This window comes from Neoarius graeffei, chromosome 15, assembly GCF_027579695.1.
Source record: "Neoarius graeffei isolate fNeoGra1 chromosome 15, fNeoGra1.pri, whole genome shotgun sequence".
NCBI classification, from domain to species: Eukaryota; Metazoa; Chordata; class Actinopteri; order Siluriformes; family Ariidae; genus Neoarius; species Neoarius graeffei.
Genome location: NC_083583.1, coordinates 35578020 through 35603431, shown reverse-complemented (window position 1 = coordinate 35603431; position 25412 = coordinate 35578020). Strand labels below are relative to the sequence as shown.

At 43.9% G+C, this 25412-nt stretch overlaps 1 protein-coding gene across 1 annotated transcript; it reads right to left on the bottom strand.

The window, feature by feature from the left end:
- Positions 1-9346: 9346 nt before the first annotated feature.
- On the bottom strand, positions 9347-21087 carry use1 (unconventional SNARE in the ER 1 homolog (S. cerevisiae)). The gene is made up of 8 exons (XM_060941198.1): positions 20976-21087; positions 17244-17293; positions 17019-17097; positions 16778-16930; positions 14844-14859; positions 14667-14691; positions 13102-13267; positions 9347-9755 (listed from the first exon to the last, which is right to left on the bottom strand). The coding sequence occupies exons 1-8, from the start codon at positions 21075-21077 to the stop codon at positions 9573-9575; spliced, it is 774 nt and encodes a 257-aa protein (XP_060797181.1). The 5' UTR covers positions 21078-21087; the 3' UTR covers positions 9347-9572.
- Between the last annotated feature and the right edge of the window lie 4325 nt (positions 21088-25412).

Genomic DNA, 25412 nt, shown 5'->3' with positions numbered 1-25412 from the left:
ACAACATGAAGTTACCTTAAAATATAATATAAATGCCTCAGCTTTCATGTAAGAAAAAAAACTATTAATACTAGTACTGTGTGCAGGCAGTCTCTCCTGAAGACTAAATTAAACAATAATTATAAACTAATAAAATAAATGGCTCAGGCTTCATAGAAGAAAAAAAAACAATTTGAACAGAATCTCACAGTATGATGCTGAAGCTGCCTAAACAATGGAAAATAAAATACCATTTTGGCAAAAACGTTGGCATCCATTAATTTCTTGTATTAAGTAAAAAAATATGTTGCCAGATACTGCTGACGTTTTACAGCCCAAAATATGTTCAAAACCCGCCAAAATGCACTTAAAACCGCCCAAATTGGGCGGGAAACTGCCCAATCTGGCAACACAGGCGGCAGTAATGGCTGCACTCATGTCGAGGATGTAAACACAGTTGACGCGGCAACGGACATACATGACAGTGGATGTAATTTACGTTCACAACTTTTTTTTCTGTCAGAAATATTTAATATTAAATTTTGTGACTCGACTGACAATAGCTGGCGGCATAACAAGCCATAGCCGTCGATTTGCCGCAGGTGACCGGCTACTTTTGAGACCGCTGCCAAATGTTTTAAATGGGAGACAGGTCCGAACTGCAGCCAGGCCAGTTTAGCACCCAGACTCTTTTACTATGGAGCCATGCAGGTTTAATATGTGCAGAAAGCAGTTTGGCATTGTCTTGCTGAAAGAAGGAAAGTCTTCCTTGAAAAACGTTGTCTGGATGGCAGCATGTTGCTCCAAAACCTGTATATATGATTCAGCATTAATGTTGCCTTCCCAAATGTGCACATTACCCATGCCATGTGCACTAATGCACCCTCATACCATCACAGATGCTGGCTTTTGAACTGTGCACTGATAACATACTGGATGGTCCCCCTCCTCTTTAGCCTGGAGGACGTAGTGCCCATAATTTCTAAAAAGAATTTCTATTTATGATTCGTCAGACGTCAGGACAATTTTCCACTTCGCCTCGGTCCATCATAAAAGAGCTCAGGCCCAGAGGTGTTGTTTCTGGATATTGTTTATATCTGCTTTTAACTTGCATTTGTGGCTGCGGTAATAAACTGTTTTCACAGACGATGGTTTTCTGAAGTGTTCCTGAGCCCATACAGAGATTTCCACTACAGACACATGTCTGCTTTTAATGCAGTGTCTCCTGAGGGCCTGAATCCAATGTCAGTTTTCAGCCTTGTCTCTTGCATACAGAGATTTCTCCAGATTCTCTGAATCTTTTAATGATATTATGTACCATAGATGATGGGATCCCCAAATTCTTTGCAATTTTACATTGAGGAACGTTATTCTTAAATTGTTGCACTGTTTGTCCATGCAGTCTTTCACAGAGCGGTGAACCCCTGCCCAAATTTACTTCTGAGAGACTCAGCCTCTCTGAGATGCTCTTTTTATACCCAATCATGTTACTGACCTGTTGTTAATGAACCTAATTATTTTTTTAAATTAACATTACACAACTTTTCCAGTCTTTTGTTGCATCATCCCAATTTTTTAAACATGTTGCTGGCATTGAATTCAAAATGAGCATGATCATTTTGATCAAATCATCATTCTGTTTTAATTTGTTTTACATGGCATCCAAACTTTTTTTGGAATTTGGATTTTAAGACATTTTTTATTTTTGGTATTCATCAGTGATAAGTAAATACACATACTGAAGTGTTTTGTTCATCTTATAATGAATCAAATTGCCAACAATTGCAATTTTAATTAATTAACTTTTTTTATCCATTTAAAGTTACATTTAATGTTGTGAGATGTCTATAAATAGCTATAAACTGTCGTTCCCTCATCAGCCTCTCATTTTCTCTCTCTTGAAGTGAATAAAAGCACAGTCCAGTGCATCAGCCTGTGGGGTCAAAGTGACTGTTTGGTGATCTAATCACACTGAGACAAGTATGGATCTCCAGTCATGTGAAAATCATCTGAAATTGACCGGCTCACAGCAGTCATTTAGACATACGCAGATTTTATGTTGATACCCAAAACACGATTCATATCACAAGCGCGCACACACACGCAGTGATCGTAGTGCCTCATGGATGAAAAAGCATACTTCTGTGTTCTGTACGTCTTGTATCATTTGATTGTAATCCAACTTGTATCATTGCCCTGTAAATTAAAGGACCTATGGTACATGATTGCACTTTAAAAACTGGTGTAGCTTTAATGATACATTTTTAAATATTTCAAAGATATACATGTTTATATTAGTATCTGTTATGTGAATGAAAAAGCACAACTTTATTCATCACACACTTGTGAAATTCCTCTCTGCATTTAACCCATCTGAAGCAGTGAACACACACACACACACAGAGCAGTGGGCAGCCATGCTACAGCGCCCAGGGAGCAGTTGGGAGTTCGGTGCCTCGCTCAAGGGCACCTCAGCCCAAGGCCGTCCCATATTAACCTAACCACATGTCTTTGGACTGTGGGGGAAACCGGAGCACCCGGATGAAACCCACGCAGACACGGGGAGAGCATGCAAACTCCACACAGAAAGGCCCCCGCCGGCCGCTGAGCTCAAACCCAGAACCTTCTTGCTGTGAGGCGACCGTGCTAACCACTACACCACCGTGCCGCCCGATCAAACCGAAGGAAGGGTTTTATGACCTGCTCATGACCGTGTTTACAAAATGAGCATTACGCAGGTCACCTCCTGTTGTAATTCTTGTGTATACACAATTAATACCATGTTTAATTATTCAGGTTAAAATGTTCCAGAAGGATCTTAATGCATTCACACTGTAGGCAAGTTCATTGCTTGAATGTCATCATCTGGGATTAATATCGCCATAAACAGGGATTTTGGTCACCAAAACAGGTAGGCGGTATGGTGATGTTTTCATGGCGTTGATCAGGAGTGTCCAGTCTAACCCAGAAAGTGCTGGTCTGAGAGCAGGTTAGTAAATGAGCGGATAAACAGATAGAATCAGGTGTGGATCCAGCTTGACTGGAATGAAAACCTGCACTCACACCAGCCCTTTGAGGATTAAATTAGCCACTCCTGCACCATTACATCACATCACTACAGTATTGTACCACAGCTCTGCTCTGTTCACCAATCTGACTGGACAGGATGTAGGGATTCATTTTCTATAACAGCAGCTCTGACAAAAGCTCCAGCTGCAACACTAATGCCAGGTTTATATTAACGCACTCGTTCTAATGCTTATTTTTATAGCAACGGCTAAATCAGGGACTTGTAAGGCAGATCCTCTACATCAGGGGTGGGCAAACTTTTTGGCTCAGGGGCCACATTGACTTTTGAAATTTGCCAGGCGGGCCGGGCCAACACCAAATTCATACATATCGAACATAAACCGGAAAAGCTTTAGTGTTATTGTAAGGCCTTCACTGACAGAGACCCAAATGCAGATCAGATTGACATTTATTTTAGTTCTCAGTCAACAAAGGCAGAGCAGAAAAATGCTTGCAGTTCAATAGATTGGTACATAAAAAAATATATACACATAAAAACAAACACCAGCACTACAGCAACCACCCACGACAACCAAAATTACTAAGAGTTATACTTTTTATATTATTATGTCTGTAAACGGGCGGCACGGTGGTGTAGTGGTTAGCGCTGTCGCCTCACAGCAAGAAGGTCCTGGGTTCGAGCCCCGGGGCTGGCGAGGGCCTTTCTGTGTGGAGTTTGCATGTTCTCCCCGTGTCCGCGTGGGTTTCCTCCGGGTGCTCCGGTTTCCCCCACAGTCCAAAGACATGCAGGTTAGGTTAACTGGTGACTCTAAATTGAGCGTAGGTGTGAATGTGAGTGTGAATGGTTGTCTGTGTCTATGTGTCAGCCCTGTGATGACCTGGCGACTTGTCCAGGGTGTACCCCGCCTTTCGCCCGTAGTCAGCTGGGATAGGCTCCAGCTTGCCTGCGACCCTGTAGAACAGGATAAAGCGGCTACAGATAATGAGATTATAAAGCTGGTCTCTCATTTGGGACATTATGGTCAAAAAATACATTTTCTAATTTTATTATTTTTTTTGCATTTACCTAACACTCAATGTTTCTTTTGTTATGTTTAATAAGAATGTGTCAGCCCTGTGATGACCTGGCGACTTGTCCAGGGTGTACCCTGCCTTTCGCCTGTAGTCAGCTGGGATAGGCTCCAGCTTGCCTGCGACCCTGTAGAAGGATAAAGCGGCTAGAGATGATGAGATGAGATGTCTGTAAACATGTGACTACCATCTTATTACAGCTCCAACATAGTTTTAAAAAGAGAAAGTGTTAATACTCACATTCACTCAGCAACCGCTGAGCTGTATTCGTCCGTGCTTGCGCTGACTGGTTGTTAGCATAATTAGCATGCTTGGAGGAAAAGTGCCGTTTGATGTTATATTCCTTTAAAACTGCAACGGTTTCTTTGCAAATAAGGCATACAGCCTTTGATCGGACTTCAGCAAAAAAATACTTAGTTGTCCATTCTTTATTGAACACCCTGCACTCACTGTCCACTTTTCTTTTTTTAGGACCACTCATTGTAAAGTTTTATCCTGTGTTCTCGAGATCATCAGTGGCACGGGCGCCAGAATGACTTCCATGGCGCGCGCTGCACCACTCTGCAAATGTAATCTCGCGTGAATACGACTGACTGGAAAGACGGATCTCTAGAACACCTGTCTACGTGATAACACTGATGCTTATAGTTTATAGATCTGCTCAATCGTGTTTATATGATTGTCTTCCGCGGGCCGGATTAAAAACGCCAACGGGCCAGATGTGGCCCGCGGACCGTAGTTTGCCCACCTCTGCTCTACATAATCTAAAGATAATAAAGAGAAATGTGGTTTTTTTTAAACATCTATGGAAAGAGTCTCTGGTGTCAGCACTTTGTAACAGTCTGATATGAAATTGCAACTTGAAATTTCAGGACGGTAACAGTCACTGCACTTCATCGCACCACTCTGTCTTTGCTTACTTTTCTTTAACAACAGGTTCTATTTCTTACACAATGCACACACAGAGCTGGGATACAGCGTGGATAAAAAGCAAAACCTTTCTGCATTTGTTTTTAAAAGAAACTGGAAGAAAAATCATTGCCACAAGAAGTCTAGAGTATTTGACTTCATTTGTCAGTAGTTATTTTTCGACCTTCAGCATTCCATTAGCAGGAATCTCAAGGATACGGATGTGACGATAAAACTGACCTTGGAAGCCATTAAGCTATGTTCAGCTCCAGACAGCATTATCACTTGTGAGAACTCTCAACTCTCTAAACTCCAAGCTGTCAACAGGAACTAATAACATCATTCAGCCCGCATGAACAGAGTGAGTGAAAAGGTTTAAAACAGTTAGTGTTAATGTTTTATCTTCTGTGCCTGATGCAGAAAAAAACCACAAGAAGCGAGGCGGCCCTGATGTGGCCCGTGGTGTTCGGTGCCTATTGTGTTTTCGCCTTCTGTGTATCTTAATCAGTCGTGTTCCCGAGCCGTTTCCTGGAACAGAGCTGCACCTGCTGGTGTTTTCAGCCTCCGACGCCCTGCTGAGAGCTCTCAGAGGCGAAAGAGTCAGTGTGGGAGAAATTAAAACCCTGACCTGCCCTGAACCGATCAGGCTCCACAACAATACAGAGCTACGGGGGGTCAAGAACTCTCGTGGCAGCGTATTGATTAATGACAAGCAGTTTTGCATAAGAACCAATAACAGAAAAAGACAAAAGAGGCAGAGCAGTGTTCACACTTAATACTCATTCATTCAATTAAAATAAAACTTCTTCAGCTGTTTTACATACACAGATAAAGTATGACAGCATTTTCAAGACTTCATTCAAACTCTACTAAGAAAAAGCTCATTTAAACATGCATTTGCAACTGGATTTCCTTTAATGCACAATTTGAGATTCAAATCCAGTTGCAAAATATTTGCATTTCACTTTTGTGCACATTTTATTTTCAACCTCTGAACAGGTGCGATTTTGCAGTACTGAAAGCATAATTGCAATCCTTCCTTTGAATATTGCGGTCTCTCATCTTTACACAATCTCCTTTGCTGTTCCTGTCAACAAGGTAGTGCTGTCAATCAAATGCCGTCAATCAAATGCCATGGGTGGGACTTGAAAATAAACCTTTTTTTTTTTTAATGGACCTTATTTTTTTTCCTTTAACCATCTCATCTCATCAGCTCTAGCTGCTTTATCCTGTCCTACAGGGTCGCAGGCAAGCTGGAGCCTATCCCAGCTGACTACAGGCGAAAGGCGGGGTACACCCTGGACAAGTCGCCAGGTCATCACAGGGCTGACACAGAGACACCGACAACCATTCACACTCACATTCACACCTACGGTCAATTTAGAGCCACCAGTTAACCTAACCTGCATGTCTTTGGACTGTGGGGGAAATTAAATGTGGCAATTAAATTCCTACTTGGCTGCTCAGTTTCCAAATCAAATCCCTTTATCAGAAAGAAATATTCAGTGAAATTTTGGCATGTATTGTTAGAAATGTAATTTTTTGATGTTTTTGATATATTTCCATATCTACTTTACAAATAAATATAGAATATAAAATACAATAATAATGTCTCATTATCTGTAGCCGCTTTATCCTGTCCTACAGGGTCGCAGGCAAGCTGGAGCCTATCCCAGCTGACTACGGGCGAAAGGCGGGGTACACCCTGGACAAGTCGCCAGGTCATCACAGGGCTGACACATAGACACAGACAACCATTCACACTCACGTTCACACCTACGCTCAATTTAGAGTCACTGGTTAACCTAACCTGCATGTCTTTGGACTGTGGGGGAAACCGGAGCACCCGGAGGAAACTTGTGGAGTTTATTTAAAAAAAAAAAAGAGACTATGGATAGGAGTTAAATTTGAACAAGTGATGCCGAGACTCTGCTCCTGACCTTGAGGTGTTTTCCTCAGAATGGATGTACTGTACAGTACACAGCTTCAGGTTCACTGGAGAATTTGATTTTTTTTTTTTATTTACTTTAGAGAATGCACAAATTAGGCACGTTTCTCTTCAAGTACAGAAGGTTTGTTGAGCTTCACCAAGTCATGTGTATGAAAGAGGATCAGAAGAGCTTCCCACTGTGTCTCAAAATGCGGCTCTCCGGCTCAGGCGAGTTCCAACAAGCCTGCTGGACCTCAGGTTTAGGACACGGTGTTTTTACAGTAAGTCGGTTCAAACCTCACCGAGTCCACGATAATTAAGACGTGTGCGCGTGTGTGTAACAAAAATTAAAAACACAGAACATATCCTCCACGAGGACGACACACATTCAGATAAACCCTGGACCGCAAAACCTTTTGAAGGATTCAAAAACACAAAACATCAGCCGTATTATGCTAGTATGTGTCAGTGGATGAAATGGACTCAGGTTTGAGACACTGTAATAGAGGTGTGCATCAGGACTGAAATCCCATAGGAGCCAATAAAAAGCTTGTGTAAACAAAGGTTTTTACTCCGACTTAACATTAACACTTGACAATTTGGTGGCTTTGCATTTTGTACTTTGTGTGCGTGGCTCGTCCAGTATTTCTTAAGATGAGAAATGGTAGTTGTATACCTTCTAAAGCTAACAAAACACAAATTAAATGACGCACTAATCAGTTGTTTGATTTACATGCTATTTGCTCGGCTTTGTACTCGCTTAATTCTCAGATTAGATTAGGAAAGCAAGTTAACTGCACTAGCTACGTACACGCACCAGACGCTCCAATGATCTCTGTTACTTCCTTCCATGCTTTTGTTCATTATAATGTCTCTCTAGGCATTTAATGAGAGGTTGCATGTGACAGGATTAATGAACCCATGGTTACACGGTTTTCTTATATTTATTTTGGAAACAAACACGTCCCATAGAACTGGTCTGAGGAATCCTTCAAGGTAATAGTTTGGATTTGTCACTTTGCAGCATTGATACTAATTTGCACAGAATTTAGTAAAATCAATAAAAATGTTGCTGAACTCTTGACTGTGCGTTGCGAACATGCATACAAACTGAACGATTGCCTGATGCCTCGTTGCTTGCTACGGTTAATCATATAGAATCATATGTTCATTAACACAAGAGCTCCTGGGTGATCATGTGATAATGTCTGACACCTTTACCACGTTCATGCATCTTGCCGAAGTGTTTTATCCCAGTCAGAGTTACAGTGGTTTATATAAAATGACAAGATTGTTTATATTTTGGGAAGCAGATCCAACTAAAGTTTGTTACAAATTGTCAAAAGTGGATGCAAACAAAAACAAAAAAACCTATCTGCAGGAGAAGGATTTAAAAAGGAAAAAAAAGAGAAAGTCCTGGATACACCTCTACCACAGACACTAAAGTGCATACCACGGGTAAATTCAGGAGCGAGATCAATGTAATTCTCCTATTTTATATTAAACTTTGGTCAAATATCTGTAACATTCTGCATTCTCTGCAATTTTTTTTACCTTGCGCAATACCAGAAAAATTCAGTTGAAATCAAGCCATTTGAGGCGAATTGGTCCGCCTCTGAAAAAACTTGGCATTTGGATTTACCGGGAAACATTGATTTTCGTGACGTCGCGTGCGGGACGCCTCCCTCTGAATCCTACATCAGCGCTGGTTTGTTTATGAGAAAATGACCTGGTGGTTTTCTGCAAATTTCTTCAACGTTATCACGTAATTATTAAAATGGTTAACAGATGTATCGTAGGAGGGGGTAGCAACACCAATCTTGATGGGATTAGTACTCATCGTTTCCAAAAGACCGGACAATGAGAGAGAAATGGGAGCGCTTGGTCTACACAGGCTGTGCACTGAAACCGTGCGAAGCTCTCGCAGCCTGCTGGCGCTTCCGCAGGTGACGTCACGAATCTGGCTCCAGACACCCTTGGGGTTTTTCCAGATGCGTTTTGCTATTTTATTTTTTTCTGCTGTAGACAGATGGCCTTGTGCAAAATTACCCTTCTGGATGAGTGTGTAAAGGGACATTTTTTCATATAAAAAAACCCCATGAAATTGGTCCAGAATATGCACTTTAACACAGGGTAAGAGTGTACAATTTAATTTTTTGTTTAAATTTAACTCCCACATGTAGGTAGCATACCACCAAGCTAAGTGTATGCGAGTGAACTGAAATCAGTGAGGTCTGAGTCTAACTGCTCAAAGAGATGCCCATGTCCATCTGTCCCCAACGAGGACACGCTCAGCAGTCTAGGATCAGCAAAAAACACGGAAACATTTCTTCCCCCCCCCCAGAGAACACCAGGGCTCATGTGGAAGAATCAGTGGGTTCTAAACTGCAGACACAGTGTGACGCTGGAAGACTGCAGATAACAGGATGATTATGAAGAACTTTTAATATTATACAGGAGAATGGAGCAGATAAAGAACAGGGATTAGTGTTGATGCAGGAACAGTGGCCATGTTTGCTGTTACAAACGAAACAAGATCCTTTCGAGTCACTTCCAGGCCTTCAGTGGGGTTTGTGTAATCAAAAACACAGATCCGGTCCGGTCCGGCCGTGTGCGTGGTGTGTGTTAAACCCACTGTTTGAGTCAGCCCACATCACCTGAGTCTGGGGAAAAGGCGGATGAACAGGATCATACTGATGAAGGTAAACGAGACTAATATGAGCATCAGCCAGAGGAGCCAGTTGACGGATTTCTTCGCATGCTGCTCCAGTCGCTCCGATTCAGTCTTCAGCTTCTCGAAGTTCACATCTGCCTGCCGCATGGACTGACTCAGAGTCTGGAACAAATACATACAATGCAGTTGAAGCCTGCTTAACAAGACAAAACATCTCTCAGTCATATCTAACTCCATCACAACAGCTACAGAAAGGTGAAGGCTACAGCACGTGCTCGGTGGACAAACACCACCATGAATAGTGACAAAATGGGAAATCCACACAAAACACCCAACCAAGGTTTAAAGACTAAACTATACCCAAGTGAGCCGGATACGTCTTCTGAAAGGGTTGTTTAAGAAATGAGTCGCTTCTCACTGTATCAGTTTGGGTTAAAATAATTGTTGCCAGCTGAAATATTAATTACTGCAGTAATTATTCAATCAAATGGACTTAAGTACTTAGTTACTGAAATCCAAACAGCGACTTTTTTTGGCCAGGTAGTGTATATAACAACCGGTTAGGAGAGGGAGGGTAGAAAGACGGGGGGGTTGTCAATCACACACCAATAATACAGTGACACTAGAACATTGCTGCTTGTGTATAATTTAAAACCCCAATCTTAAACAATATATTATTCAAATGATTTATTAACTAGGGTGGCACGGTGGTGTAGTGGTTAGCGCTGTCGCCTCACAGCAAGAAGGTCCGGGTTCGAGCCCTGTGGCCGGCGAGGGCCTTTCTGTGTGGAGTTTGCATGTTCTCCCCGTGTCCGCATGGGTTTCCTCCGGGTGCTCCGGTTTCCCCCACAGTCCAAAGACATGCAGGTTAGGTTAACTGGTGACTCTAAATTGACTGTAGGTGTGAATGTGAGTGTGAATGGTTGTCTGTGTCTATGTGTCAGCCCTGTGATGACCTGGCGACTTGTCCAGGGTGTACCCCGCCTTTCGCCCGTAGTCAGCTGGGATAGGCTCCAGCTTGCCTGCGACCCTGTAGAAGGATAAAGCGGCTAGAGATAATGAGATTTATTAACTAATTATAAAATACAAAAAGAAGCAGCCTGCAGCTCATCCTGCCACACACCACTGCCCCCTGGTGCTCAAATCCAAACACTGCACGTTATGATGATAATCAGTAAAAGTTTTCTGGTCCTGCCCTAAAAAATGGTAACTTATCCCATCCATAACGTTTTCCTGCAACCAATCAGCTTATTACCTCGAAAACAATACCTCGCCCCCTCAGGATGGAGCCCACCAGGGGGTGAGGTATTGTTTTTGGTGGGGTTTCTTTGTTTTTTGGTAGCAACATTACGGGAAAATGGCCGGACCATCCATCCATTATCTGTAGCTGCTTGTCCTCTACAGGGTCTCAGGCAAGCTGGAGCCTATCCCAGCTGACTACGGGCGAAAGGCGGGGTACACCCTGGACAAGTCGCCAGGTCATCACAGGGCTGACACATAGACACAGACAACCATTCACACTCACATTCACACCTATGGTCAATTTAGTGTCACCAGTTAACCTAACCTGCATGTCTTTGGACTGTGGGGGAAACCGGAGCACCCGGAGGAAACCCACACGGACACGGGGAGAACATGCAAACTCTGCACAGAAAGGCCCTCACCGGCCGCTGGGCTCAAACCCAGAACCTTCTTGCTGTGAGGTGACAGTGCTCACCACTACAACAGCTGGACCAATCTTCATGAAACTTTCAGGATAGATGGGCATTGGTCTCAAATAGAACCTCCAACATTTTGAAGGTCATCCGGTCAAGGTCACCAAAATGGTCAATTATTATTTTTTTCACGATATCTTCCTTCAGATTCATCATATTTATTTCAAACCAATTCCAAAAATTTTCATCTTTCAATTCTGCTTCCATTGATATGCTACATGATGGGCTATCTCTCAGTTTTCTTTCAAACTTTCATTTGTTTGTTTGTGTGTCTGTCTGTTAACAATCTAGCGTCTGGACAGTTGCACCGATTGACTTCAAATTTTCAGGGTAGGTGGGCAATGGTCCGTAGATTACCCGATTAAATTTTGGGGGTAATTGGTTGAAGGTCATGGTCACCATAACATTTTCCATTATAACTCAAACAGTTGCCGATAGACAGATGTTTACTATTATGAGCATATAGGAACTCCCATATGGCCTTTCATTTGGCACCATGATGTTTGACCTTGAGTGACCCTGAAAGGTCAAACTCAAGGTCACGGATTTTCAGAGGGCTGTAACTTGAAAACGGTTGATGGTAGACATATATTTACCATTATCAACTTATAGGAAGTGCCATATGGGCTTTCATTTGGCACCATGACCTTGAAATGTCAAACTCAAGATCATGGATTTTCATAGGATTATAACCTGACAGCTGATCATTGAGAAATATTACCATCATCAACATACAGGTGTAAAATAAGTGCTGCCGGGTGAGGTTTGTTTTGTCTGGGAACACTTGTTCAATTTATTATTAATAATATTTACAATAAACAGTAACTTTGCTGGCGGCACGGTGGTGTAGTGGTTAGCACTGTCGCCTCACAGCAAGAAGGTCCTGGGTTCGATCCCCGTGGCCGGCGAGGGCCTTTCTGTGCGGAGTTTGCATGTTCTCCCCGTGTCCGCGTGGGTTTCCTCCGGGTGCTCCGGTTTCCCCCACAGTCCAAAGACATGCAGGTTAGGTTAACTGGTGACTCTAAATTGACCGTAGGTGTGAATGTGAGTGTGAATGGTTGTCTGTGTCTATGTGTCAGCCCTGTGATGACCTGGCGACTTGTCCAGGGTGTACCCCGCCTTTCGCCCGTAGTCAGCTGGGATAGGCTCCAGCTTGCCCGCGACCCTGTAGAACAGGATAAAGCGGCTACAGATAATGAGATGAGATGAGTAACTTTGCCACACAATGTTATCCATTAACAGCAAGCTTTGGTTGCTCGGCAAAATAATGAGCAAACATTAGAGTACTTCATGATTAGCATAATGGTTTAAGTGTAATGGTTTAAAACCTGTTGCATTAATACAGAATTAAATTATCGTGCTGTGTTACAGGTGAGCGTACTTAAAGGAACTCAAATCAGTGGTGGGTTTCCCAAAAGCCTCTTAACGCTAAGAGCATCTTAATTAGAAGAGAGAGCATTCATTGTGCTGCTCACTCTACCATGCTCTATATATGCTACGATGCTTTTGGGAAACTCAGGCCAGATGTTTTTCGCCCCCATAAATCAGGCTCTCTTAGTTAACTGGATAACTTAAGCTGAAAATCAGTCAAGCTCTAAGCATCATTACCACCAGACAATATATAAAAGCTGCTGGATTATATTTTTAGCAAACAAATTAATAGATAAAATAAAATAAGGGGCTTGTTTCTGAGCCCCTAACAGTTTTAACACATGTTCAAACTCTCCACTGGATTATTTGAGTTAAAAAAAAACACTGCCACACCAACACTCGTGCATGTGTGTATGAGAGACCTGGTTGTCCTGTTTGATGATGTTCTGTGCGGCGAGTGTGTTGTTCTTCAGGTTGCGTGCGAGGTTCAGCATGTCCTCAGCCAGTTTCTCCTGTAGACTGTTGTGATGCTGCAGTACGGCATCGAGCTCAGCCGCACTCTCGCACTCGTCCACTGGAACACTGCGTCTGGGTGGCAACCACACAACACAGGAGTGGATATTTTTAACTAGGCTGGTTTTAAAGTGTAACTTCAACCCCAGCTTTGAGCCAGCCACGGCGGAATTTTGAAGATATTTATATTAAAAAAAAAAAAAAAGTGTGTAAGAGGCTGAGGGGGGAGACAGGGAGGGGTTGAGGTGTGGATGTGTGAGGTAGGAGTTGCACAGTGAGCCTCAAATCAGCACATGTTTGAAAATGAGGAGTTTCACAGACTCCCACTCGAGGGCAGGGGCTGGGGGAGGTGGGCCACCTGCCTGTGGATTAACATTCTTTCATATACATTTAAAAATGTAACGATCTAGAGAAGTACTAAATGGTTCACACTGTGTCAGCATTAGCCTTATAAGGGTCGAAATGATTTTAACCTGTAGAAATGACAATTTTTTTTTTAAATGGTAATTTTGTCACCTCAGTTTTAACCTTGGGTTTGTTAATTTCTATCATAAACTGTTTAGATTTTATACATAGGTGTCATTCATAGATTTAGACCTGGATTGGAAGGCATAGAGCCACAGCTATATTTGTCATTTCAGGAATGAATAGCTACACACTGCACATCATGTTCCGTCTTAAGAACATATACTTCTTCTTACAAGCCATGATGTTTCCACTATGCTAAACTAGAGCTCAGGTTGCAGAAACCTCGTATTTAAAATTCATTCTCATCTCATTATCTCTAGCCGCTTTATCCTTCTACAGGGTCGCAGGCAAGCTGGAGCCTATCCCAGCTGACTACGGGCGAAAGGCGGGGTACACCCTGGACAAGTCGCCAGGTCATCACAGGGCTGACACATAGACACAGACAACCATTCACACTCACATTCACACCTACGGTCAATTTAGAGTCACCGGTTAACCTAACCTGCATGTCTTTGGACTGTGGGGGAAACCGGAGCACCCGGAGGAAACCCACGCGGACACGGGGAGAACATGCAAACTCCACACAGAAAGGCCCTCGCCGGCCCCGGGGCTCGAACCCAGGACCTTCTTGCTGTGAGGCGACAGCGCTAACCACTACACCACCGTGCCGCCCGTATTTAAAATTGAAGCTAGAAATTAATTCACATAATTTCAAGGAGATTTTAACTTCTAGGATGTGTGCATACAGGGTGTTTTAACCTTACAGGAAGCAGCTACAAGGAGCACAAAGTGACGTTAAGCACCTTTTTGCAAATAAAAGACTGAGGGAGAGAAAAGTGAGAGAGAGAGAAAAAAGTGAGAGAGTGTGTGTGTGTGTGTGTGTGTGTGTGTGTGTGTGTGTGTGTGTGTGAGAGAGAGAGAGAGAGAGAGAGAGAGAGAGAGAGAGAGAGAGAGAAAGACAGAAGGACAGACTGTATGACAGATGATGATGATGTGAGTGTCTCACCTATGTCTCAGCTCTGTCTCAGAACCTGATGGGGGGGGGGGGGGGGGGGGGGGGGGGTCAAAAAAAACAAAAAACAAAAAAACACCACTAGTGTCACAGTAAATTCAAGCACTGACAGTCTCCTTCCCTCTCTGCCAATCTGAACACTTCTGATTACAATGACCGAATGAAACATACCTGCACTTGAGGCAGCCTGTCAAAGAAAAAAAACAAACAAAAGTTCATAAGTAGGTTTTTCACCACAGAATAAGACACTAATGAAGCTTTCTATATTAAGACACTCCATGTATTTTACAGTGCTGTGCATAAATATTCACTCCCTTGAACATTTTCACATTTTGTAGCGTTACAGCCTGGAAGTGAAATGGACTTAACTGGGATTACGTCACACCCTCTCCCATCACTTTGTTTGACTCCCCAGTAACCTCTGTGGAGTATTTCCGCTTCCTGGGCACTACAATCACTCAGGACCTCAAGTGGGAGACGCATACCTGCTCTCTCATCAAGATGCACAGCACAGGATGTGCTTCCTGCGACAGTTGAAGCAGTTCAATCTGCTGAAGACCATGATGGTGCACTTTTACACCACCGTCATCGAGTCCATCCTCACCTCCTCCGTCACCGTCTGGTATGCTGCTGCCGCTGCCAGGGACAAGGGCAGACTGCAGTGCATCACTCGCTCTGTTGAGAGGACGATTGGCTGCAACCTTCTGTCTCTTCAGGACCTGTACGAGTCCAGGACCCTCAGGAGAGCAGAGAGGATTGTGGCCGACCCCTCTCACCCCAGACAAACCACTCCCCTCCAGTAGGAGGTTGCGGTCCATTTTAGAACCCAAACTTCACACCATAAGGCCAGCTTTTTCCCCCCACTACAGCTGACCTCTTCAATAAGGTCAGAGACCCCCCTGACTCGAACCTCACCCTTCCAATCCGTGACATTAATGCACTTTGTCTCTGAACTGCAATTTTTGCACATTTCAAGGCCATGTCATACATCTTCACTCTAAACCTTTACTGCACATTCCAGCTCACACTGTACAGCTTGGTTATTGACTTGGCCCACTACACACATTCTCTTCCTTTCAAGCACGCTTATGTCTCTTCTCCAACTTCATCTTCATCATGTGACCCATTTTTGCACATTCCGGGACACACTGTACAGCTTGGACTTCAACAACTTGTGCATCTCATCATCTCATCTCATTATCTCTAGCCGCTTTATCCTTCTACAGGGTCGCAGGCAAGCTGGAGCCTATCCCAGCTGACTACGGGTGAAAGGCGGGGTACACCCTGGACAAGTCGCCAGGTCATCACAGGGCTGACACATAGACACAGACAACCATTCACACTCACATTCACACCTACGGTCAATTTAGAGTCACCAGTTAACCTAACCTGCATGTCTTTGGACTGTGGGGGAAACCGGAGCACCCGGAGGAAACCCACGCAGACACGGGGAGAACATGCAAACTCCACACAGAAAGGCCCTCGCCGGCCCCGGGGCTCGAACCCAGGACCTTCTTGCTGTGAGGCGACAGCGCTAACCACTACACCACCGTGCCGCCCACAACTTGTGCATATACCCCTTAAATATGTCCACTTTTCAATTTTGTATATTTCAGATCCTTCTATTTCTTATTCTATGTATATAGCTACTTTTTGTCTTTGTTAAAGTCTTCTATCTTAACTGTTCAAGCACTGATCACCAAAGCGAGAACGTACTTGGCAATAAACTTGATTCTGATCCCCAAACACCGGCGAACTATAAAAACAAGCCTGGGGCAAAGTTCTGCAAAGGAATCAAATAATAGTTTAATATCTAAAAATATCCTCACATGGTCAACGGCCTGCAGAGTGACAATAAATCCATTATTAAAAACGAAAAGAATATATCGCAACCATATAGCGATTCGGCCTTGAAGAGACCGTCCATTAAAAGTCAAATATCAGATACAAACATGAATCAACATGATGCTACCAGCACCATGCGTCACTGAGTAGATTCGGAGCATAAAATTCCATTTCAGTTCCAGGCTGTAACGCTACAAAATGCAGAAAGGTCCAGGGGGGATAATTATGCAATCCACTGTAGATTAGAATAAGCATCTTACAGTGGCGAAGAGCTCGGAGCGCATCTCCCCTGTGCACCGTGCTTTACTTTGCACGTGCACCATCTTGGTGGCCGACATCCTCTCACTGGAGATGGTGGGTGTGCGACCTGGCGCCAAGAGCTGATTGGCTAAAGCTTTCTCTGAAGGTGACGGCTGCACAAGGACAGGAAGAGTGGAATTCAGTATAAACTGTTCTTGTGTGATGCGAGTGAAAAGATTAGACCTGAAAAAGCACACTGACCAGCTTTTCAGCCTCTATAAGGCCTTTGAGGAAGTCAACTTTACGTGTGTAGTCGGTCAGGATCTCAGCAGTAGGTTTGCTGAAAGGATAAACAAATTGTTTAAGAAAAAATTAAGTCAGTACACTACACTACACTACAGATTCACATACAGATTTATGCATACAGAATGAAGAAAAACAGCCAAGAAGTATTGAAAAGTGTAAGAAAGGTGTATGCTGTCATACCTTGGACTCTTTCTCAATGCTACCAGCATATCCTCCAAGGCACTGACATACTTGAACGACATGAAGATATTTGTAATTATCAGTAAATATACAGACGTCACAGCTAACAACCAACACGGACGAGCACTACAGGTGGACCAAAGTCTGAAACATGCATTAATGTTTATTTATTCAAGGAAACTGACAAATGAGGCAGCATCGCATTCGTACAAAGATCCGAGCTGGAAAAAAAAAAATCTGTGATGGACAGATAAAGAGATCAGGCATCACTTCCCTTCAGGAAGTGGTATAAAACTAAACTGCCATAATTATTTTTCTATCATTAAAGCATGGGTTCCTAAATCTGTCCTGCACAATTTAGTGTTTTCTCTGCTCAACACATGATTCAACTCCTCAGATAATTACCTGCCCTTCCTCAGTTGAAATGAATGTGTAGAGGAAGAAGGGAAAACACAGGGAAAAATATATATATACAGGACAAAGAGCTGGGAACCTTCATTGTATAATCTGACAAGGACAACATATGACATGTTATAGATCTGATCAAAATTTTATTGGTATCGTGGCGTGTGTGACAAACCACACAGTCTAAAACTGGATTTAAAGGGGCTGCTCAGCCTTCCCAGAAATCTGTGTCAAGTAGCAAGTCACCATTTTCGCATCCATGAACATTACACTGTTTCAGAAGCAACAATCTGGTGACATATAATCATAAATTATCATGTGAAATTGAAGATATTTTGTCAAACCAGTTATATTTTAAAGTCTTTCAACCGATCCATTATGTTTGCCTATGGCTATTCTGTTGTATTGGACCAGAACCAGCCTCGGCCATTTTGTGGCAGTAAAGGGAAGGAAGGAAGACATCAGGTGTACTCTATTCCAAACATCCACGTAAGACACATAGATAACGAAAAAGTTCAAGATGGATTTCGAAGGGATTCTGCTGCACAGAAAGCTCGCAGAGTGAGAAGAAGAAGCAGCCTTTATGTGTCACATGCACACTCAAGCACAGTAAAAGTCATCCTCTGCATTTAACCCATCTGAAGCAGTGAACACGCACGCGTGCACGCACACACACACCCAGAGCAGTGGACAGCCACACTATAGCGCCTGGGGAGCAGTTACGGATTGGGTACCTTGCTCAAGGGCACTTCAGCCCAAGGCTGCCCCATGTTAACCTAACTGCACGTCTTTGAACTGTAGGGAAAACCGGAGCTCCCGGAGGAAACCCATGCAGACACGGGAAGAACATGTAAACTCCACACAGAAAGGCCTCCGTTGGCTGCTGGGCTTGAACCCCAAACCTTCTTGCTGCGAGGTGACAGCACCGCGCCGCCATGTGAGTACAAACCAAAAACAACTCGATTCTGGGAAGATTAAGTCAGGCCTTTTAAACACACCAAGAATCTTCACTCCTTCCATAAAGGGCACTGTATAGAGTATGAACTAATAACCACCGCAACCTATCTCGTGCACTATTAGGATTGACCCTCTAAATAAAACGTTCATTCTTCTTCTTCTTTTGGCTGCTCCCAATTAGGTCACCACAGCGGATCTTTAGTCTCCATCGCTCCCTGTCTTCAGCATCCTTCTCTACCACACCTGCCACTTTCATGTCCTCTCTCACCACATCCATGTATCTCCTCTTTGGCCTTCCTCGTTTCCGTGTGCCTGGCAGCTCCATCCTCAACATTCTCCTTCCAACATGCTCTGCATCTCTTCTCAGGATGTGCCCATACCATCTCAGTCTCATCTCTCTTAGCTTAATTCCCAAGCTCTCCACATCTGCTCGTTCCTTATCCTGTCCAACCTCCCATCGCAAACCTTAACATCCTCAACTCCACCACCTCCAACTTTGCCTCCTGTCTCTTCGTTAAGGGTACGGTCTCCAATCCATACATCACAGCTGGTCTCACTACTGTCTTATACACTACCGTTCAAAAGTTTGGGGTCACCCAGACAATTTTGTGTTTTCCATGAAAAGCCACACTTTTATTTCCCACCATAAGTTGTAAAATGAATAGAAAATATAGTCGAGACATTTTTCTGGCCATTTTGAGCATTTAATCGACCCCACAAATGTGATGCTCCAGAAACTCGATCTGCTCAAAGGAAGGTCAGTTTTATAGCTTCTCTAAAGAGCTCAACTGTTTTCAGCTGTGCTAACATGATTGTACAAGGGTTTTCTAATCATCCATTAGCCTTCTGAGGCAATGAGCAAACACATTGTACCATTAGAACACTGGAGTGAGAGTTGCTGGAAATGGGCCTCTATACACCTATGGAGATATTGCACCAAAAACCAGACATTTGCAGCTAGAATAGTCATTTACCACATTAGCAATGTATAGAGTGGATTTCTGATTAGTTTAAAGTGATCTTCACTGAAAAGAACAGTGCTTTTCTTTCAAAAATAAGGACATTTCAAAGTGACCCCAAACTTTTGAACGGTAGTGTACATCTTACCTTTCACTGGGACTTTCCTAACATGTTCATTACTAGGCATTATTACTCTTCCTGCTGGACAACTAGCTAGGACTTAAAATACTGCATTTCTTCATTTTATCCAAGAGCAATTCCAGCGTTATGGACGTGACACTTGAACTCAAAATGGCAACAAATGACCCAGTGCATGTTTTATTGTCTCCCAGTATTTAAACAGGTGTTGCATATTTTAAGGCTGTACCATACTGGAGAAGTGATAGAACAAGAACAATTCCCATAGTACATCTAGGGCATGCCAGAAAATGCCAATAAAAGATGCGTTATGGATGTGACAGAAAAAGGATCACTTTTCTTGGGTGACTGTACATTTTTATCAAACTCTGTGAAATTATAAACCTAATGTCGAAATAGAGATATCTGTTTGATAGAGGGGTCCAAGGTGAGTTTTAAAAAATCTTTGTTTAAAATATTTTGTATTTCATGCAGAGTTTCGGAAGGAAAAGTCAGCGTTATGGATGTGACGCGTCTGAAATAGACATGGCATATGTTTAGAAAATCAGCAATTTAACCACCATAACCCTTTGAAAAACTCTCTAAATATCAGCTAAAACTATCAAAGTTCTTAAATAATATTTAGGATGGCTATTGTTTTGCTGTTTTGTGGATTTTAGCATACATTTCTGTGGCTTGTGGCAATAATATAGAATTGTACATGATCAAAGTTGATTTTAGCTTGGGGTTTACATTATAAGAAAGAAAGACTGACAGTGACATATTAGGTTGGTTACAAATTGGTTCAACTTATTCACATCTGTAAAATACAGGCCTAGGTGATATTTCTGGGAGTGGTTTTGATGTATTACATGTTGCTTTATTTTTGCATGGTGAGGTTGACATTTACATGGAATTGCCCCCAAGCTAGTGACATTAGACAAATTACTGCCACTATTTACACTGAACAGATTCTACAGCTGAAAAAGTCCTTTTTTTTCTATCTGCTGCTAAAATCATGAGAAATGTAATGTACAAGAGCAAAGCAGAATCACTCATACATGCTTTTAATCCTAGCTGACGGATTTAGAATAATGAACCATGTCAGTGTGTGTAAGTGCAGTGTGTGGAATGAGTACTAAGCGGCTCCTCCTGCCTGTTTATCCTCCTGCTGGCCGACGTGGCTCACAGAGCTGCTGCTGCAGAAACTCAAGAACCCAAATTAACTCGCAAAAACATTAAAACACCGCGACAACTACAACTTTTACAGCACAGACGTTTAGTTAAAGTTACCTTCTCCAGCCTCCATTCAGTCTCGCTCCTTTTTTCCGAAGCAATAGCTTCACAACGCGATAATAACCTGATAAAATTGATTTCTAACCTGGACGCGGCCATATTGGAAACAGGAAACCGGAAGTCTCAGGAATATGACGTAATAGTGACGCTAACATGGCTTCCAGAGCGAGTGTTATTAGCCTCAGGCAGCCTTTACTGCTGTTCAGTCTGCAACAAGTGGACACACAACGAAATTTCGTTGCAATTTGGCTCAGTACAGAATTTAATATGAAGTGTATTAAATTATGCAGCAGCAAAAATATTATAAAGTGCAGTAGTATAAAGTGGCCTGTGGAATTAGAAGAAGAAACCTTTATTCGTCACATGCACACTTCAAGCACAGTGAAATTCCTCTCTGCATTTAACCCATCTGAAGCAGTGAACACACGCACACACCCAGAGCAGTGGGCAACCACACTACAGCGCCCGGGGAGCAGTCTGGGGTTCGGTACCTCGCTCAAGGGCACTTCAGCTCAAGGCCGCCCCACGTTAACCTAACTGCATGTCTTTGGACTGTGGGGGAAACCGGAGCACCCGGAGGAAATGTTCAAGTTATAAACAGAAGTTTGGATTTGGAGTTCAGGAGTCTGGTGACCTGAGGGAAAAAGCTGTTACAGAACCTGGTGGTCCTGCACCGGATGCTGCAGAACCTCTTTCCAGAGGCCAGAACAGTCCATAGTGAGGGTGTGAAAGAAAGAAAGCACAACTTTATTCATCACACACTTGTGAAATTCCTCTCTGCATTTAACCCATCTGAAGCAGTGAACACACACACGCACACCCAGAGCAGTGGGCAGCCACACTACAGCACCCGGGGAGCAGTCAGGGGTTCGGTACCTCGTTCAAGGGCACTTCAGCCCAAGGCCACCCCACGTTAACCTAACTGCATGTCTTTGGACTGTGGGGGAAACCGGAGCACCCGGAGGAAATGTTCAAGTTATAAACAGAAGTTTAGAGTTTGGATTTCAGGAGTCTGGTGACCTGAGGGAAAAAGCTGTTACAGAACCTGGTGGTCCTGCACCGGATGCTGCGGAACCTCTTTCCAGAGGCCAGAACAGTCCAAAGTGAGGGTCTGAAAGAAAGAAAGCACAACTTTATTCATCACACACTTGTGAAATTCCTCTCTGCATTTAACCCATCTGAAGCAGTGAACACACACACACGCACACACCCAGAGCAGTGGGCAGCCACACTACAGCACCCGGGGAGCAGTCTGGGGTTCAGTGCCTCGCTCAAGGGCACTTCAGCCCAAGGCCACCCCACGTTAACCTAACTGCATGTCTTTGGACTGTGGGGGAAACCGGAGCACCCGGAGGAAATGTTCAAGTTATAAACAGAAGTTTAGAGTTTGGATTTGGAGTTCAGGAGTCTGGTGACCTGAGGGAAAAAGCTGTTACAGAACCTGGTGGTCCTACACCGGATGCTGCGGAACCCCTTTCCAGAGGCCAGAACAGTCCATAGTGAGGGTGTGAAAGAAAGAAAGCACAACTTTACTCATCACACATTTGTGAAATTCCTCTCTGCATTTAACCCATCTGAAGCAGTGAACACACACGCACACACCCAGAGCAGTGGGCAGCCACACTACAGCACCCGGGGAGCAGTTAGGGGTTAGGTACCTTGCTCAAGGGCACTTCAGCCCAAGGCCGCCCCACGTTAACCTAACTGTATGTCTTTGGACTGTGGGGGAAACCGGAGCACCCGGAGGAAATGTTCAAGTTATAAACAGAAGTTTGGATTTGGAGTTCAGGAGTCTGGTGACCTGAGGGAAAAAGCTGTTACAGAACCTGGTGGTCCTGCACCGGATGCTGCAGAACCTCTTTCCAATGCCAGAACAGTCCATAGTGAGGGTGTGAAAGAAAGAAAGCACAACTTTATTCATCACACACTTGTGATGAATATCCCATGCAGACACGGGGAGAACATGCAAACTCTACACAGAAAGGCCCCTGCCGGCCGCTGGGCTCGAACCCAGAACCTTCTTGCTGTGAGGCAACCGTGCAATCCACTTACACCACCCCCATGAGGGGTCGCTGATGAAGTTTCTGGCTCGAGATATGCAGCACCTTGGTGAAGTCCCAATGATTTTCTCTGCAGTCCTCACCACTTTCCTCACATTCTTCCAGTCAGAGGCACAGCAGCCTCCACACCACACAGAGATGCAGCTGGTTAGAACGCTCTCTATGGTGCTTCTGTAGAATGTAGCGAGGATGGGCGGGGACAGGTGGGCTCTCTTCATCCTACACAGGAAGTGCAGATGTTGCTGTGCCTTCTTGACCAGTGATGCAGTGTTCACAGACCATGTGAAGTTGTCTGTGAAGTGCACCCCCAGGAACTTGGTGCTATTGACCACCTCCACGGCCATGTTGTTGATGAGAAGTGGAGCATGGCCGGGCTGGTTTTTCCTGAAGTCAACAATGATCTCTTTAGTTTTGTCCATGTTCAGGATCAGGTTGTTTTCCCTGCACCAGCCCACCAGCTACTCCGCCTCTTCTCTGTAGGCCAGGTCGTTGTCAGCCCTGATGAGGCCCACCACTGTTGTGTCGTCCGCAAACTTCACAGTGTGGTTGCTGGCAGCCCTGGGGACACAGTCGTGTGTCACCAGATTGAACAGCAGAGGGCTCAGGACACAGCCCTGAGGGGAGCCTGTGCTGAGGGTGATGACACTGGAGGTGTTCTGTCCGACCTGCACTGACTGCAGTCTTTCGGTGAGGAAGTCTAGCAGCCAGTTGCACAGGGGGGTGCTGAAGCCCAGGGGACCCAGTTTGTTCACCAGATGCTGTGGAATGATGGTATTAAACGCTGAACTGAAGTCCAGGAACAGCATCCGCACATGAGTGTTCTTCTCCTCTAGATGTGGAAGGCTCAGGTCAAGAGCAGAGGAGATGGCATCCGTTTGATGGATTAAGATAAGATTAGCTAGCCTTTTATTATCCCACAAGGGGAAATTTACATTGTTATAGCAGCAAAATATATAAAGAGAAAAAAAATAAGGCAGTGAAGGAGTAGTGCAAAAGTACTAAGTGTACAAAAAAGGATATATGTAAAAAAAACCCTACAAATTTAGAGATAAAAAATTAACAAATTTGCATAAATTAACAGGTTTGCAGATATACAGTTATACAGTTAACACAAGTGTATTACAAAGGTGGAATTGCACGTGTAAGTTTTGCACAGATAGTATTGCACAAGTAAGTCGGTATATTGCACAAGAGCCATTTTAACCATGTGCAGCTAGCAGTTCGCTGTAAAGTACTGATGCTGATGGTCAGTGCACACAGTATACGTTCAGAGGGGTTTCTATGGATGTAGAAGTGATCTGGACAGTATTGTTCATTATTGTGAGGAGTGACTGGTGCACCTCTTAATCCATCCACCTTGATGAATTAAGAGGTGCCTTGTTCAGTCCAAATCTCTATGGTTTTTCATCCCTAATCATATATTTAACCAGATTGATGGTCTTCCCTTTGTTCTTAAATCTAAAGCAATGTCTTCTTGCCTGGAAATTATGTTTCATTCATAACTTCTCACCTCATAAAACGCTTATTTGGCACAATGCAGATCTCATCTCATTATCTGTAGCCGCTTTATCCTGTTCTACAGGGTCGCAGGCAAGCTGGAGCCTATCCCAGCTGACTATGGGCGAAAGGCGGGGTACACCCTGGACAAGTCGCCAGGTCATCACAGGGCTGACACATAGACACAGACAACCATTCACACTCACATTCACACCTACGGTCAATTTAGAGTCACCAGTTAACCTAACCTGCATGTCTTTGGACTGTGGGGGAAACCGGAGCACCCAGAGGAAACCCACGGGGAGAACATGCAAACTCCGCACAGAAAGGCCCTCGCCGGCCACGGGGCTCAAACCTGGACCTTCTTGCTGTGAGGCGACAGCGCTAACCACTACACCACTGTGCCGCCCACAATGCAGATATTACAATTAAAAACAAATCCTTATTTTACCCCAGGTGGTTTGAAAATGGTCGCCTCACAGCAAGAAGGTCTGGGTTCGAGCCCAGTGGCCGGCGAGGGCCTTTCTGTGTGGAGTTTGCATGTTCTCCCCGTGTCCGCGTGGGTTTCCTCCAGGTGCTCCGGTTTCCCCCACAGTCCAAAGACATGCAGGTTAGGTTAACTGGTGACTCTAAATTGACCGTGAGTGTGAATGGTTGTCTGTGTCTATGTGTCAGCCCTGTGATGACCTGGCGACTTGTCCAGGGTGTACCCCGCCTTTCGCCCGTAGTCAGCTGGGATAGGCTCCAGCTTGCCTGCGACCCTGTAGAACAGGATAAAGCGGCTACAGATGATGAATGGATGGGTTTGAAAATGGTGTTCATAATGTTATTGCTTTATTTGATAGATCTGGCTCTATATTGACTTATGAACAATTTT